The sequence below is a fragment of the Oryx dammah genome, unplaced genomic scaffold (assembly GCF_014754425.2).
Source record: "Oryx dammah isolate SB20612 unplaced genomic scaffold, SCBI_Odam_1.1 HiC_scaffold_10, whole genome shotgun sequence".
Classification (NCBI taxonomy): Eukaryota; Metazoa; Chordata; class Mammalia; order Artiodactyla; family Bovidae; genus Oryx; species Oryx dammah.
Genome location: NW_024070194.1, coordinates 17,111,417 through 17,127,839, shown reverse-complemented (window position 1 = coordinate 17,127,839; position 16,423 = coordinate 17,111,417). Strand labels below are relative to the sequence as shown.

Genomic DNA, 16,423 nt, shown 5'->3' with positions numbered 1-16,423 from the left:
TAGTGCTCCATCTCTTCTCTCTGCCTTCAGTACTTTTGTGGATCCTGTTGCCCAGATTGCCTTCTCTCTAGCTGTAGTGAACTTTGTGATAGTAATGGTCTATTTTTTTGGCTGTACTATGTGGCTTAGGGGATTTAGTTCCCCAACCAGTGATTGAACCTGGGGTCCCAGCAATGAGAGCGCTGAGTCCTAATCACTAGACCATCAGGGAACTCCTTGTAATGTAATGGTCTTTGTTGCCTCTTTCCCATATAGATTATAAACCAGCTCCTTCAGGCCCGAGACTGTCTTACGTTTCTAAAGAACAAGAGCAGGATATTTTTGCAGATATCCTGATACAGGAAGGGATGCATAGAGACTTGCCATTCATTGGGGTTCTACTCTTTACATTCCAGAACAGTCCAGGCTCTGCAGACGGCCTCCTACCTGTCCCAGCAGGCTGACCTGAGAAGCATCGTGGAGGAGATTGAGGTATAAGTTTATTTTGCCAAGGGAATCTCCCAGTTCCTGTCCTTGAAACCCATTAGAAGGGTCTTGCAGATAAACATGAATCATTTGTTACAGCCAGTTACCTTTCTTTTCATATCCATGGCACACTTCTGTTCTTTGTATCAAAGCAATATTTCATAGGGAATATTGGTTAGGCAAGTATAGTTACACCATCAATGAGACAACAAACTACTTCATCCTACTTTTGTAGGTATGGTCTCATAGTCCACAGATTTTAGAACATAACAAACCTGAAATTCGATTTTTTTTTTTTACTTACTACTTTGTTATCTCGGACAAATTATTAATGCCTGAGCCTTAATTTCCCTACATGGTGGTAGTTAGGAACAAGTGGAGTTCTAAAGTGCCTAGTACAGAATTGACACTCAGCAAGTGGTCGCTGTGGTTTTTGCTCTTCTTCCATCCTTTGCCCAGGCCCTCGTGCTGCTCAGAGCCTGCTCTCATGGACCGCATAGCCAGTGATGACAGGCAGTCTGACAGTGTTGTCACTGGGTTGCCCCGCAGGCACGTTAGCTGGCTCATCATGTTCCACAGGAGAGCAGTGTGTCTCTCTCCATCCTTTAGAGCATTGATTAAGGAGGAGAAAGGCTTAGCTCTAGAGGTTGTATCCAAACGGATGGCCTTTGAATCCATCCATGTCACAATGCTTTCTGGCTACACCGCAGCCTGGCCCACTGGCCTTCTGCCCAGAGCAGTTGGTGCCTTGAGTGTCCTGACTCCTGGGCTTGGGCATAAGTTGAAGGGGTCAGGAAAGGAGCACTCTCAGAGCCACAGAAGATACCGTTCTCTTCAGATGCCTGTATGCTGTACTTCACTTTCTGCCTAAGCACCTTTGTTGAGAAAGCACTGAGTGACTGAAGTGGTCTGCAGACTGACATTTCCCAAAACCTTGTCTGCACTGGGGTGACGGTGGTTTGTCCATCTTACCTGTTTTATACCGTGACTTCCAACCAGCTTCCGTTTTTGTCATGACAGGACCTTGTTGCTCGCCTGGATGAACTGGGAGGTGTGTATCTCCAGTTTGAAGAAGGACTGGAAACAACGGCATTGTTTATAGCTGCCACCTACAGGCTTCTGGACCATGTGGAGACGGAGCCATCCATTAAGGAGGTGCCTGCCTACGTCATGGTTCTCTGACATGAAACTCAAAGGCGTCCTGACATTATCTCCTAACGATAGCTTTTCAGAGAGGGCTATTTGGTTCGCTTTGGGCTATCTTGGGTTCAGCATGGAAATGAGAAAGAAAAATGTGAAGCCTGTTCTTGAGAAACTGGTTGTCAGTGGGACAGGCATGAAAGCAAACTGCTACACTTGTTTTAAATGGAATATGGTTTTGTCATGAGGTAGTGGCACAAAGGCCAAGTACATTATTCTCTGTCCACCTCCCTTTCCTTCCCAGTGCTCCTAACTGCTTGTCTCGTGAATTCTTTCCACGCTGGTGGCCTGTGCACATCCTGTTTCTCTTGAGAAGCGCCCTATATGTCAAAATTGCCTGTTCTCTCTCCCTCCGACCCTCGGCAATGGCTCAATCAGAGCTAATCTGTGCTGATTGACATAGTTCACTGAGAGGCGTTTGTCTACCAGACATCCACCAAGAGTTAATTCTTTTCTTTCTTTTTTCAAGAGGAGCTTGTTAACCTGAAGGAACCTTTAGTTGAAATGTGTGTGGGAAGTCTTAAGAGTGGGACCCTCTTGATACCCCTTGTTTGTAAGAAGGTGACCAACCCTTGATCTCAAGGACTTCAAATACAAGCTGCTGCTGTTTTAATTTGAGGAGGAAAGATTTGGGTCCCCAGTTAGAACTTCCACTTCTTTTGTGTGGTAGAAATGCATTGTGAGTTGTGTGCCGAGTTTCAACTAAGCAGTAAATAATTACCTTTCTCGAGTAATTTGGGTTAATTTTGTATTTTCTCTGGAGGCTGTGATCTAATAATTTATTCACATGTTAGCATTTTTATGTGGTCTTCTCCTTCATCCTCAGTTTTTAGAGGTCTAGAGATACCAACTCTTATTAAATTTCCATTATGGGTGAAAGTACATTAAATTTCCATTATGGGTGAAAGTACAAGAACATGGGTCTTATGGTACAAATCATTTAGAGATTTTCCTGTACACAGTGCAGTTGATGAATTGGTGATATTCTGGATAAAACAACTTAAACTTTGTTTTGCTTTATTCCCAGGCTTCTACCAACCAGATATTTGGCTGGGATAATTTTGCTGTCACTGCTTTTGATATAACCATTCTGGTGAACAGTCCCCCATTTTAACATGTCAACAGCTTAGTGATGGAAAATGTAATTGGTACAATTAAAGAAAATTATTTCATGTCGACTGTGAATAACACTGTCGGGAACAAGGGGAGCTCTTTTGTTAGATGGTAGATTTTAAAAAACAAAACTGATTGAAATGGAAAATGTTTCCTTTTAAGCAAACAACCTCTAGAATTTTAATAATGCCTTTTAGGTTCTACTTTTTTTTAAAATTGCTTTCAGTCCTCTTCTCTAAGCAGCCCATTAGTTCTTAATGGAGAGTTATTTTAGTTTCTTTCTAATGTACATTTTGGCTGTGCAGTTTGGTCTTGTAAACACCAACTTAGTCCCAGCATCCTGTGTGGAGGTGGGCTGGGTAGGAGGGGAGCTAAGCTGGGAGGGTGAGGGGAAATAGGAAAGGACATACTTTATTATGAAAAGACTTCAGAGACAAACAGACCTACATGTGAATTTTGGTCCTTCTTCTTCTCTTTTTCTTTCTGTCTTAACTTGTAAGAGTTAATTAACTTCCTTTAGCCTCAGTTTCCTTATTTGGAAAGGATTGAGAGCAGTCTTTTCAGGCTCTTTGTCATGATCTGAGTTAATACACCGGTAACAGTGCCTGGCACACATAGACATGGAACAAATGGGTACTGCGATAGGTACAGTATAGTAACTTTTACATCTCAGTAGTTGTCTAGAAGTTGCTTACATTTGTACAGCAAGCATTCATAAATGGTTGACAAAGAAATGTATCCCTTTCAGTTTGTACTAGAAGATGCAAAAAACCAACCAAATTCAAGTTTTATGCTTAAATGCAGGATATTTGCTTCCCCCACCCCTACCAAACTGGTTAGTGGCTGAAAGACTTCTCATGTGAACACTTGGAAACAGAAGAGGAATGACTGAGCCCAAGTGGAAAGGGAGGGGTGGCTGTCCCCGCTGCCTGACTGAGGAAGATCTCAAGCTGTGTTCTCCTTTTCTTGCAGGATCAGGTCATCCAGCTCATGAATGCCATCTTCAGCAAGAAGAACTTTGAGTCACTCTCTGAAGCCTTCAGTGTGGCCTCTGCTGCTGCTGCGCTCTCTGAGAATCGCTACCACGTGCCCGTTGTGGTTGTGCCCGAGGGCTCTCCTTCCTACACTCAGGAACAGGCTATCCTGCGGGTATGACTTCCATGTCCCCAGAGTGCTGCTCTGATTGCCGTTTCCAGTGTTAGGCTTCCAGAAATCTACACAGCCAGTGATAACCCCCACGAGGACAGATCTCTTAAATGAAGAGCAAATGGGGATGACCACTCTGTAAACTAGTCATAGGATCTTTTTTTGGGGGGGTAGTATTTGAAGTAGTATAGCTTTCAATGAAGTGCTGGAAAACTGCATTTATGGATTCATAAGTCCAGATGTATAGAGAAGTCTTACTTCTAAATTGTATTTTCCTATACCCAGACTTTCTAAATCCATTATTTTAAGATAGCTTTCTTTTACATTGTTAAGATCAATGTCAGGTCTCTTATTCCTTGGAGCCGACAGTGTATCTTTCCACTTCTTCATAACATAGCACTCCGTCCCCTCAGCAGTAAGCAAGGACGGTTGTGTGTGTTAACTGTCTGAACAGAGCAAAATGCACACACTTTAAGAGTTTTCCATTCCAATGAGGGATTTGTTGCTATTGTTTGGAAACCAGTGAGAAACTAAAATCTGCATAAGAAATTAGCATCTTGTTTGTATCTAAATACACAAGTTCACATCGGACTGTCCACCTGTCCCATCAGTTCTTGTGCTTTGCAGGGCCCTTCAGATACTCTCCAGGAGAAGTGCCCCAGACTCCAGAGTTGCCTCTTGTTCCTCTACTTAAATGTCACGTCCCCTCAGCAAAGACTGGGGTGAGAACTCACCTGGGTAATATAGTTCACCATGAATCAGGGGAGCTAAGAAAGCAAAGTAGAAACAGTACTGGCTTTTGAAGCTAGATAGCCTGGGGTTTCAGTCCTTAGCTGTGTGGCCTTCAGCTGCCCCATATCCTCTTGTGGCCTCAGTTTCTTCATCTGTAAAGTGAAGATTATACCAGCTGTCTCAGACAGTTGGTGATAGGATAGATACAAGTGCTTACCCTGGTATCTGGCAAATAGTCTACTTTCAACAGATGACTGTTATTAACATTATCCATATTTCTTCAGTTTTCTCATTGCCCATACCTTCATAAAGTATTTTTCTTGCTAATAATTTTTTTTTTAAGTACTGTAGTAGAGCAGTAGAGTGGGAAGATCAGGGGATCAGAGAGAAGGAAATGTTGCCTGTGGATCTGAAGCCAGTCATTGTCTTTCCCTAGACTTTGGTTTCCTGACCTGAAAAATGAGATCATTGGGTAAAATCATCTTTAAGATCTCCCCCGCCCCTAACATTCTATAATCTATGCCATTCCGAACTAATTGTGTTTTCTTCTGTTTGATTCCCCCAGAGATAGTAGGCCACAGGTCAGAGACGGTTCTTGAAATGAAATGGTTCTCCCCCAGCAGAGCTCGCTCCCTGTGGATAAAGCTTTCACCCCTAGAAGCGAAAATCTGTACTCCCTCAGCTTCTGTGGCTACAGATAATTTTGAAATGTATTTCCAGTTGCAGGTCACCAACGTTCTGTCCCAGCCTTTGACTCAGGCCACTGTTAAACTAGAACATGCGAAATCTGTTGCTTCCAGAGCTACAGTCCTCCAGAAGACATCGTTCACCCCCATCGGGTAAGTCCTGAGCATATCTCTGCAGAGTGCCAACACACTTGTTTTGGAAAGTTAGCCTGCAGCCAGTATAACCCAGATCATAAAACCAAAGTTGCCTACATTTAGGATTATGCTTTATTAATAACAGTGTGTCAGGAACGTTTCCCCCATAGGCTTAAAACACTTCCATAGTCTTCTGTTCAGTGGCTGTGAGTTATTGTTAGGTAATTTAAAAAAAATTAAGGGTTAGTTTTTATAGGAAACTTTTAAGTTTTGAATTAGTAAGTTAAAGTAAGATATGCCCTTTTTAAGGAAATTCAAAAAGCACAGGAAAAGAGAAATAATACAGAAAATTACCTACAATTATACTACCCTCCGCCCACCTCTTTGAACATTTCCACTTAAAAAAAAATGTAATTGGTATTCTACTATAGACTTACCTATTTTGCATTTAATTGTGGAAGACTTGCCCGAAGAAGGTGGGATTTTTAGGAGCTGGGAGGAGGGGTGGGTAGGGAATAGAAAAAGAAGAGTTCGGAGACTTGAAAGAGAAGGTCATTTTAGGTGGTTTTGAAGTTTGCCCCTCATAATAATATGTGATTGAACAGGAGGTGGCCCAAGATGGGTGGGAAGTGGAAAAGTGAAAACGTGGAACACCCTGGGATGCCGCACTTCGCAGCTTGTTTGTTGTGTCCATTTGTGATTTTCCTGTGTGAGTTGTCGCTAACCCCACTGTCATTTTTAACAGGGATGTTTTTGAGCTGAACTTCATGAATGTCAAATTTTCCAGTGGTTATTATGACTTTTCTGTCAAAGTTGAAGGTGACAACCGTTACATTGCAAATACTGTAGAGGTAAGTGCTTTCTTGTCATCCCCATTGCCGTGTTAATATACCCAAGGAAATGACCATACAGGCACATGGCATTAACCATTTACATGTGTTGACCTCACTTATGACCCAGTTAAAATGAATATGTTAAGAGAGAGGTAGGTTTGAACTATGCTGTTTGACAGGCTCAGCCAAGAACTTGATCATAGGCAGCTGGATTTGTCAATTATTCATTTTGCATTGTAACTTAGCATTACTCTCTTAACATAAAATTTAGGAAGTAGAAAAAAATTAAAATCATCCCTAATTCCCCTGAGATATAAATATTCTTAAGATGTTTGCTGCAGTTGGCCTTGATAGATTTAGAAATGGGCTTGGTGCTAATTAAGGGGACCAGAAGCATCAAGTGACCTGTAGCAGCATAGCGAGGCTGTCTGGGTGAAGTACAAAAGGAAATCAGTAATCCTTCCTAATGAACTGTGTTTCAGATGTTTAGCTGTCTCGAGTTGTGTTGAAGATCCGAGTGGTTTTAAGGGTGGAAAGCTCTGCCTTATTTATCTGATGCTTTGTGAGAATGAGCTATTTCACATTAGTGGTTTTCTCAGGTAATTGAAGTTTGCCACTCAGGCACTGTGGCTTTCATTTTTATCTTTTTGGATAAAAGTTTATTGAAGATGAATTACACATTTTCCTACTTTCTTGAACTATGAGATACGGTTTAACCTTTCTTATTCTGGCTTAGGGTCATCAGCACAAAAACATGTGACATGCACAGCACAGTTCTCTGTGCTTTTGCTTGTATTATTTTATTCTTACAACAGTCCTAACAGATGTGTGGAGTCCTTTTCCTTTCACTGATGAGGCTCAGAGAGGTAAAGTAATTTGTCCAGAACCTCTAGCCTATCTGTGCTTGGGTGAATCCCCTGCACAGTACTGGTTTAGTTACGTGCCCTGGTGACTGTTGAGCTAGCTTAGAGGCTGAGACCTGTGTGCAGCTGTAGCTGCCGGCCTGTTCATAATATTGCTTTGTCCTGAGAGCTGTCATTTCTTCAGGTTTCTGCCACTGTCTTTGTTGCATCTACGTGGCCACACTGTCCCCCATTCTATTGGGTCAGGGGAACTTGTGGTGTTACGGTGCCTTTTCAATAGTTATCTATATGCTATTTGTGACAGCTGTTTTCTTCACTATTCAAATGTCATTTTCTACTGACTTTTCTTTGTTAATTAAACTTTTTCATTTTGAAATCATTTCAGTCTTAAATTGCGAAAATGGTATGCGGAATTCCTGTGTACCCCTTATCCAGCTGCCCCAAATGTATACCTCATATAACTAATACAATTTCAATATGTGAAAATTAACACTGATACAATACTATCAACTGATCTGTATAGACTTAATTCAGATTCCACTAAGTATCTTACTAATGTCCCTTTTCTGGTCCCAGATTCAACCTGGGATCACATATTCCTTCAGTTGCCATGACCCTTTACCCTCCTTCAGGGTATTTTGGGTATTTTGTCTTTTGTGACCTTGACACTTCTGAAAAGTACTGGCCAGTTAGTTTGTACAGTGTTCCTTACTTTGATTTTGTCTGCTGTATTCAGGTCATGCAAAAATACTTTAAAAGCAATTTTCCTTCTCAGTGTATAGTGTTAGGAAGTATATGCTGTTGGTATGTCTCATTGCTGGTGATGTTAACCTTCATCTCCTGGTTAAGGTGGCGTCTGCTAGGTTTTTCTATTGTAAAGTTGCTGTTTTTCTGCTTTGTAATTAAGTGTCTGCTGAAGTGATATTTTGAGAATGTAGATAACCCTGATGATTTTGCCTGCAAGAGTTATTAATGCGGTGTTTGCCAAAAGGTGATTTTTCCCTTTCACTCTGTCTACATTTATTAGTTGGACTTTCACTGTAAGAAAAAAATGTCCACCTCTCCCTGCATTTAGTTATTCATGGATTCTTATTTTGCTCTATATTTTATAATCCGTTACTGTCATCATTTATTTTTTAGCTCATTTTATCCCAAATTCGGCCTTCGGAGAGCTCCTCTGGTTGGCCTGGTGTCACTTTTCTTTAATGAAAGGACACAAAGCTAGAAAGTTTGACCTTTTCAAAAGTGGGCCATTACTTAACATAGATTCAACATTTAGATTAAAAGTTTGGCAGAAAGGAGGATGTTTTCTGGAACTCTAATCTCTCTGCCTTTTCTCTACCTCATGTCTGACCTTTTTAGGCAGGAGACATCTGATCCTAGTCCATTCACTAACACGGATTTGGTTAGAAATTATTGTAGTGTGTGCCTTGAACCTTTAAAATTCAGATTCTTTCACTTTTAATTTCCTTCTGTAAGGGGCCTTATTTTTGTTATTTGTAGCTGAACTCATTGAAAGGCAGGCTTTTTTTTTTTTTTGCTTGAAACCTCTTCCTTCTTCTACCTGTACAGTCTTGATACCGATATACCCAATTTAAGTGCCATACCCATGCATCACAGCCGTTCTTAATCTCTCTCTTCCTTTCCACTTCTGACTTCAGTCAGTCACCGAGTCCTGCTGAGTCCACCTTTAAGTGGCTTTTCCATGATTGCTTCGTTCCTTGGTCCCACTTCGGTAGATCCCAAATAAATAGTTTCGGTAGGTAGTTTCCAGCAAGTTTCATTGTCTTCCGTCTCTGCCCCCTTCACTTCATAAGCGCCATAAACACCACTAGAATGATCAAAATCACAGTGTTCCTGTGGTTAGACATTTCTTTGGTTCCCTATTGCGCATGAGTAAGGTCTAGACTTCTCGGTGTGCCTTTTGAAGGCCCTCCACGCGAGGCACACGGGCGTCCTTCATTGTGGTTACATCCTCATCCACTCAGCTCTAGCTGCTCTCGGCTGCATACTGGTCCTCATCTGTACTCTACGTGCACATGCATTTAGGCATCTGTTCTTTCCTCCATGGGGAATGTTCTTCCCCTCCCTTGCTGAAGTACTCATCCTGTAAGATCTAATTCAAATCTTGTTCTCCGGTGCTCCCTTAGAATTTTATTTTTATTTTTTCAGTTTAGACTAATAAAAATACAGAGGAGAATAGAGAATAGTATCATTGTTATATACCTACCAGCTATTTGTCTCCCTCAAACCCAAACATTTTGCTATGTTTTCTCCTTTATTTTATTCATTCATTTCATTTTTGGCTGTGCCGGGTCTTTATTGCTGTGCGTAGGCTTTCTCTGCTCGTGGAGAGTGGGGGGACTGTTGAGTAGTGGCAGGCAGGCTCCTCACTGCAGTGGCTTCTCTTGTTGTGGAGCATGGGCTCTAGGGCAAATGGGTTTCAGTAGTTGCAGCTCACGGACTCAGTAGTTGTAGCTCCTGGGCTCTAGAGCACAGGCTCAGTAACTGTGGCGCACAGCGTAGTTGCTCCCTGCCATGTGGGATCTTCCTGGAGCAGGGATCGAACCCGTGTTTCTTGCATTGGCAGGTGGATTCTTTACCACTGGACCACCAGGGAAACCCCTCTCCTTCATTTAGTTTTATTTTGGTAAGAAATAAAACCCTGTAGATTGAACTTAAGCTCTCTGTATGTTCTTTTTCTCTCCCCTCTCCCCACATTTGAAGTGTATGTTCCAACGCCAGTTTTTACGTTTCTGCAACATATGTATATTTAAGCAGTATAGTGCATTGATTTGCATCTTCCCCAGATTTATATGCTTCATTATATGCATCCTTTTGCAATTTGCTTGTTTTCACTCAATATTAATTTTATGACAGTTAGCCATATTTATGCATGTCAAACTTAGAGCTATATGCACAAATATAAATAATTGTCATAAAATTGTCTTCCTTTTATGAGTGCATTAGATTTATTAATTCATTTTCTGTTATGGACACTTAAGAATTTCACTGGTGCAGACAGTGCTGCTGTAAACATCTTGGTACATTTTTTCGTGCACATTTTATTTATCTGGAGTAAAGTTGTGGGATCATAGGGTATGCTCATCTTCCAGCTCTCTTATGTTTTGCCAAGTTGCTGTTTCCTTCATATTCTTATCAGTATCTGGTATGATGAGTTTTGATAATCTGTTAAATATGAAATGGTATCTTGTTGCTTTAATGTTTGTCTTTGGTTACTAGTAAGATCGAGCATATTGTCTTGTGTTTAGTGGCCATTTAGGTTCCTTCTCTGAACTGCCATGTCTCTCTTGTCTTTTTCTTTTCATTTGTTAGTCTTTTAGTTATTGATTTTTTTTTTAGGCGCTGCATATATTCTGAAGCAGTATGTATTAGTAAATCCTTAGTCATAAGCATCAGATATAATTCCCTAATGTTCCTTTATGGCGTCTTTTGATGCCCAGAAATTAATTTCAATGAAGCCTAATTTAAAAGTCTTTTTTTTTTCCCCCTAGATTGTTTGTATTTTTTTGTGTCTTCTTTTAAAAATTCTACATTGCTCCAAGATCCAAAAAGTATTCCCTAGTATTTTCTTCCAAGAGTTTTTAAGTTATTTTCCCCTTATATTTAGGGCTGCAGTCTACTTGGCTTATTTTGTTGCTATAGTATTTTATACTGTGTCCATAATTGTTTTTACTGCATTGTATTACCATTGTTTGCTTGTAAGTATTGCTTTTTCATTGAGCTGGGTGCTCCCTATGGGCAGAGACCAACTCTTGTTTTTTCAGTGCTTAGCTTCCATCTCAGCCCACTTAAGAGAAGAAAAGGATGGAGTGGTCTGAAGATTAAAGATGTTTTCCCGCATTCCAAGGCCCTTAGAACTGTGGTAATTCATCTTTTAGTGGGGGGTGAGCCTTTTATTCTGTACAAAGCAGCTTTCTTTTTTCTTTCAAACAAGTTTTATTGAGGATATACCAGAAAATTACCTTTTAGAAGTAGATAATTCAGCATCTTTAGTATATCTAGAGTTGTGTGGCCCTCACTACCATCTAATTCCACAGCATTTTTATCACCCCCAAAAGCAACCCTGTGTCTATTTGTAGACACTCCATGTTCTATAAGAATATATCCTCCTCTCTGTCCTGGCAGTTACTGATCTACTTTGTATCTCTATGGTTTGCCTATCTGGGACATTACATATAACTGGAATAATACAATATCTTGCTTTTTGTGTTTTTAACTTAGCATAATGTTTTTAAAGTTCATTCATGTTATAGCATGTATCAGTACTTTATTCCTTTTTATGGCTAAATAATCGAATAGTCCCTTGTGTGGATATACTGCATTTTTTAATCCGTTCATCAGTTGATGGACATGGGATATTTCCACATTTTGGATAGTATAAATGATGCTGCTGCTAACGTTCGTGTACAGGTTTTTGTTTGAACACCTGTTTTCAATTCTTCTAGGTTTATGCCTAGGAATGGAAGTACTGAGTCATGTGATAACTGTACATTTAACTTCTTGAGGAGCTGACACTGTTTCTCAAAGAAGCTGTACCACTTTACATTCCCACCAACAATGTATAAGCATTCCAAGTTCTCTGCATCCTCACCAACTCTTGTTATTTATTTTCTGTCTTTTTCATTTTGACCCTCCTAGGTGGGTGTGAATTGGTATCTTGTGACTTGATTTGCATTTTTCTGATATCTAATAATGTTGAACATCTTTTTATGTGCTAATTGGTTATTTGTATATCTTTTTTGGAGAAATGTCTATTCAGATCTTTTCCCCATTAAAAATTGTCTTTTTATTTCTTCCTTCCTAATCTGTAGAACTCTTATTTCCTTTTCTTACTCCATTGTCTTTTTGTATTCCTGAGATATGAGTTCTGTGTCTATTCTTAATACAAGTTCCTTGTCAGACATATGATTCGCAGGTATCTTCTCACCATCTGTAGGTTGTCTTTTCCCTTTCTTAATGTTGTCTTCTGATGCACAAAAGGTTTTAATTTCAATAGTCCCAATATTTTTAATTGTTTCTTTCACTGAAAGAAACACTGACTTAAGTGCCATGTCTAATCAACTGTTGCCTTATCCAAGATCATGAAGATTTACTCCTATTTTTCTTATAAGAATTTTATCATTTTAGCTTTTACATTTAAGTTTCTGATCCATTTTGAATTAATTTTTCTATGTGGTGTGAGGTAGGGATCCAGCATCCTCCTCTTACATGTAGATGAGCAGTTGTTCCAGCACCGTTTGTTGAAAAGACTGTTCTTTCTCTATTCGTCTTGGCACCCTTGTCAAAAACCAATTGACTGTAAATATAAAGTTAATTTCTAGACTTGTGGTTCTATTCCATTAATCTATACCTTTATCCTTATATCAGTACTATGCTGTCTTGATTGTTAGAACAGCTTGACTTTTTGTAACATCAAATTTGGTGTTTGTGCAAATATTTCTGTGGTTGGTGGAAAAATTAAGTAAGTACAGAATAGCAGAAATGCCTTATAGCTCTGTTACTCATGCAATGATAATAAGCTCCCATTGAGGCCACTGCTGTCCTTTTTCTTCTCGGTGATGGAATAAGTGTTACAAATCTCCTCTCTTACTCTTCATTTTATTAAGCTTTATCTGTGTGTGTGTGTGTGTGTGTTTGTGTGCATGCTCTGACTTCTGTCACATACGCAACTTCACTTTGTAATTTCAGTAGTAGTCACACTTAGAACCTCAGAGCAGGTCAGCAGGTCCTGTTTACTCTCCTGAGAGATGCTTGACATTGGTCAGAGTGCATTAACAGTGGTTTGGTGTGGACGGCCTGTAATAGCACTCATTGACATTGGACTTGCTGTCAGGGGAAGCATGGGTTTTAGAAGCTGTCATTAGCATTAATTGCCCCTAATGCACCATTATTTTTGACAGTAATGAGCTAAACAGGGAGGCTATTACTCTCAGCAGAAAGACTGCATTTCCTGGCCTTAAAACTTTTTGAGGTGTATGTGGTGTGCAGCACAGGCAAAGGAAGGACTGGTGGATTCACTGTAAAGCAGGCTTAGTGGCATTTAAAGTAGCTAAACAAGTCCCTTTCCTATTATAAAAAAAAAATGAATCCTGCAGTGTTAGTTTGAAGGAAGAAGGAGCGGCTAATCGACAGGGATCCTCCTCTGAACCCTTTACAACAGGGCTTTGAAACAAGTTATGGTGATTTTTATTTCTCAGTTTGCTCTAAGAGAGTAGCATAAAAAAGCTTTTCTTTTAAATGTTTCCAGAGAACCATTTGCAGTAAGATTTTAGGGGCAGAAGGACTTGTTTTAAATTGTTCCCTATTTAAGAGCAGCCCTATGGTTTCTGTGCAACACAGGAAGCTGTAACTTGGGGGGGCCTTTTAAAATTAGGGCTGAGAGCAATCCCAAAAGGACTGGAGTTCACTGCAGTTTGCCCTTTCATTATTCCGTTGTGAATGCTTTTAAGTCTTCCGAATGAACACACAGTTGAATCTTGATTAGCAGGCCTTAGTGACCATGTTATTATTGAAAGCTTATAGTCAGGATTCTGAGTAAAACCCCACAAGTTGATGGCTTCCTTATCACTATAATTAGGATACATTGAGGAACCTTATACAAATCTTTAACCATCTGTTTGTATTTATCCATCTGTTGAAAGGGAGAGTGATTTTTTTTTAAATTATATTTATTGGGTGGTACTTTTTAATACAAAACTGTTTACAAAGAAGAAAGTATTTGTCACACAGTGTCATTGCTCAGGTAACCCCTATTTTTTTTTTAATAGTGGAATATGCATGTAGTTTAAAAATTCAAAGTGTAAGAAAGTATGTAATGAAATATAAAAGCCTTCTCTCATCCCTTCGATCCAGTCCCTCTTCTTTAGTAACAGTTAACTGTATTTACTTTGAAAAAGAAGAATGCCCATATCATTGAATGTATGCACATTCTTTCTTATTTACACAAAAGCAATCATTCTATAAACAGTTATATTCTTTGCTTTTGTTACAAAGTAGAGGTTCCCAGCTTACCCCTTGGGGTCTGTTCAGCTTCATGGCCTCCCACTACTCCCCACCCCCATGCTTCCTTGCCATATAATTCACCCAGTGGCCAGAACTCAGTGACAGGTAATGTTAAATATAATTCTGCCAATCAGTGACTGTGTATTCAAAAGTAGGAGATATATCTCCTATCTGTCCATAGATACCTACTGTGTTCTTTTTAATTGCTCCAGAGTAATTCAAAGTGTATGTGAATATCCCATTCTTTATTTAACTAGTCTCCTGTTTATGGACATTTAGGTGGGATGATTTTAAAAGCACATTTACAGATTAAATGAGTCTGTAAGAGAGTGAGAAGTGAAGAGGGAATTATCTAGTTGATGAAGATTGCAAAGTAATTACCTATGAAAACAGATTATAGCATGGAGTGGTTGCTCAGGTCCTGCCTCTCCCTAAACTGGAGGCCTGCCTAAGCCCTCCTGCTACCCATTTCCCTCCCCATCCAAGGCTGCCGACTTGGGTCACTGATCCTGTTGTGCTTCTATAGTGCTTTGTCCCTCCCTCCACCAAAGCAGCAGCCTGCTCTGTTGCAATTTAGCTCTGCCTGTATGCTTCACTCTAGGACAGGAAGTGCATCCTGCTGTCTCTGTCTCTCCCTGCACCTGGGCGCTCCAGATGCTCTTGGGGGTTGTGGGGAAGTGATCTCAGTGGGGTGTATTGCTAACCAAAGCTCGTTGACTACTTCGCTTGAGCCTTCCACTCCAGGTTTTCTCCAAATGGAAGTCCTGTCAGTGCCTCTCTGGATTGAGCTTTGTAATAGCAAAGTTGGCTCTGATTCCGAGCCCTGTATGAGTTGTGAAGCTGTTTGCTCAGCAGAGCACCCAAGGGCCAAAGTAGAGGATTCTAGCTCTCTTCTTGGTGGTTTATTCAACTTGAAGACCAGCGGTTCCCCTCCCCCTACCATAATTCACCCTGTTGCCTAGATTCAGTGACAGACTACGATGCTAAATATAGTTCTGCCAATAGGTGGCTTTGTATTCAAAAGTAGCAGATAATAATATCCTTATGGCCTTTGGTAATAAATCTTTTATTAGGGCTTTCTTTTTTTTCTTTTTGAGCCAAACAGAACACCCCCCCCATTCAATCTGATAATTGAGGTTATTGTCACCAAATAGTTATTATGGAGGCAGGAGAGAGGCTGTTAAAAAGAATTACTTGATAGCTAGCTTTATCCCTTTTTAATTTTTCTTCTTTGCCCTTGATTTGAGGCTGTCACACCTTCATAGTGTGTTTGAGAAAAATGCTGAAGCTTTGCTTCAGTTATTTGCCCAGACTTCTCTGTCTGTTCCTTTATCCTGACTTAGGCTGTAAACCAGTGGATTTGGCAAGGATTACCTTGAGCATTACATTCAAGTTTTTCAAATATTTGAAAGTCTCATAGATATGTTTACAGATTAGAAGTGCTTTGGGATTGCAAATAAAAAAGTTCCCCTGAGTAGACTTTTAGCGTGTTTTCTCTTTTGGAAATTTACATTTATTCGAATCTAATTTAAAAAAAAATTTCTTGTTTAATAGCATTGGCTAGCTCCTCTTTGTGAAAATGTTTATAAGGAGTGTGTAGAATTTAAACACTGATACAGTCAAGAGGGATTGGTTATGCTTGTAATAAATTCCAAATCTCAGTGGCTTAGAATTGAGTACTTGTTAATTTAAATTATTTGAAGGTTACTACTTAAGGACTTTTTACCCCCTTATTTTTTTTAAAGTACCTGTGAAAAGATCTACTTTGTTTCTTTTCATTTCTTTTTTAATACATCCCATTCATCCAAAGCCAAAGAACGGAAGGTAGGATAAGAATCCAGGAGTTACTTTTAGGCCTTTGGATTGAAGAGATGGCAATACTACCTAGCTGGGTCAGTTTTACTAAAATTATTGGAGATTCTTGTCCTAGGATTTTTTTCATGCCTTGACTCACCAGTAAGAGAAAACGTTGGATATGTGTGTTGATTACTGGCATATTCACCAGTTGACTTGGTGGTTTTCTTCCATGTTTCACCTTAGCTCAGAGTCAAGATTTCCACTGAAGTTGGTATCACAAATGTTGATCTCTCCACTGTGGATAAGGATCAGAGCATCGCCCCCAAAACAACGCGGTAGGTGGGATGCCCCCTGGGCCCAGGGAGAACCCAGGCTTGAGCTGGGAGGACCATGCCAAGGCCCTGAGGCCCTCCAGCCGTCTTTTCCG

The 16,423-nt window shown here is 40.1% G+C and overlaps 1 protein-coding gene across 4 annotated transcripts in view; it reads left to right on the top strand.

The window, feature by feature from the left end:
* The window catches only part of RPN2 (ribophorin II), a 51,861-nt gene that overhangs the window by 19,939 nt on the left and 15,499 nt on the right, over nucleotides 1-16,423 (top strand). For all 4 annotated transcript variants that reach the window (XM_040247358.1, XM_040247356.1, XM_040247359.1 and 1 more), the window contains exons 5-10: nucleotides 396-471; nucleotides 1,486-1,620; nucleotides 3,751-3,927; nucleotides 5,377-5,495; nucleotides 6,223-6,328; nucleotides 16,240-16,331. In XM_040247358.1, coding sequence (XP_040103292.1) covers nucleotides 396-471; nucleotides 1,486-1,620; nucleotides 3,751-3,927; nucleotides 5,377-5,495; nucleotides 6,223-6,328; nucleotides 16,240-16,331 — 705 coding nt within the window. The remainder of the gene's footprint in view (nucleotides 1-395; nucleotides 472-1,485; nucleotides 1,621-3,750; nucleotides 3,928-5,376; nucleotides 5,496-6,222; nucleotides 6,329-16,239; nucleotides 16,332-16,423) is intronic.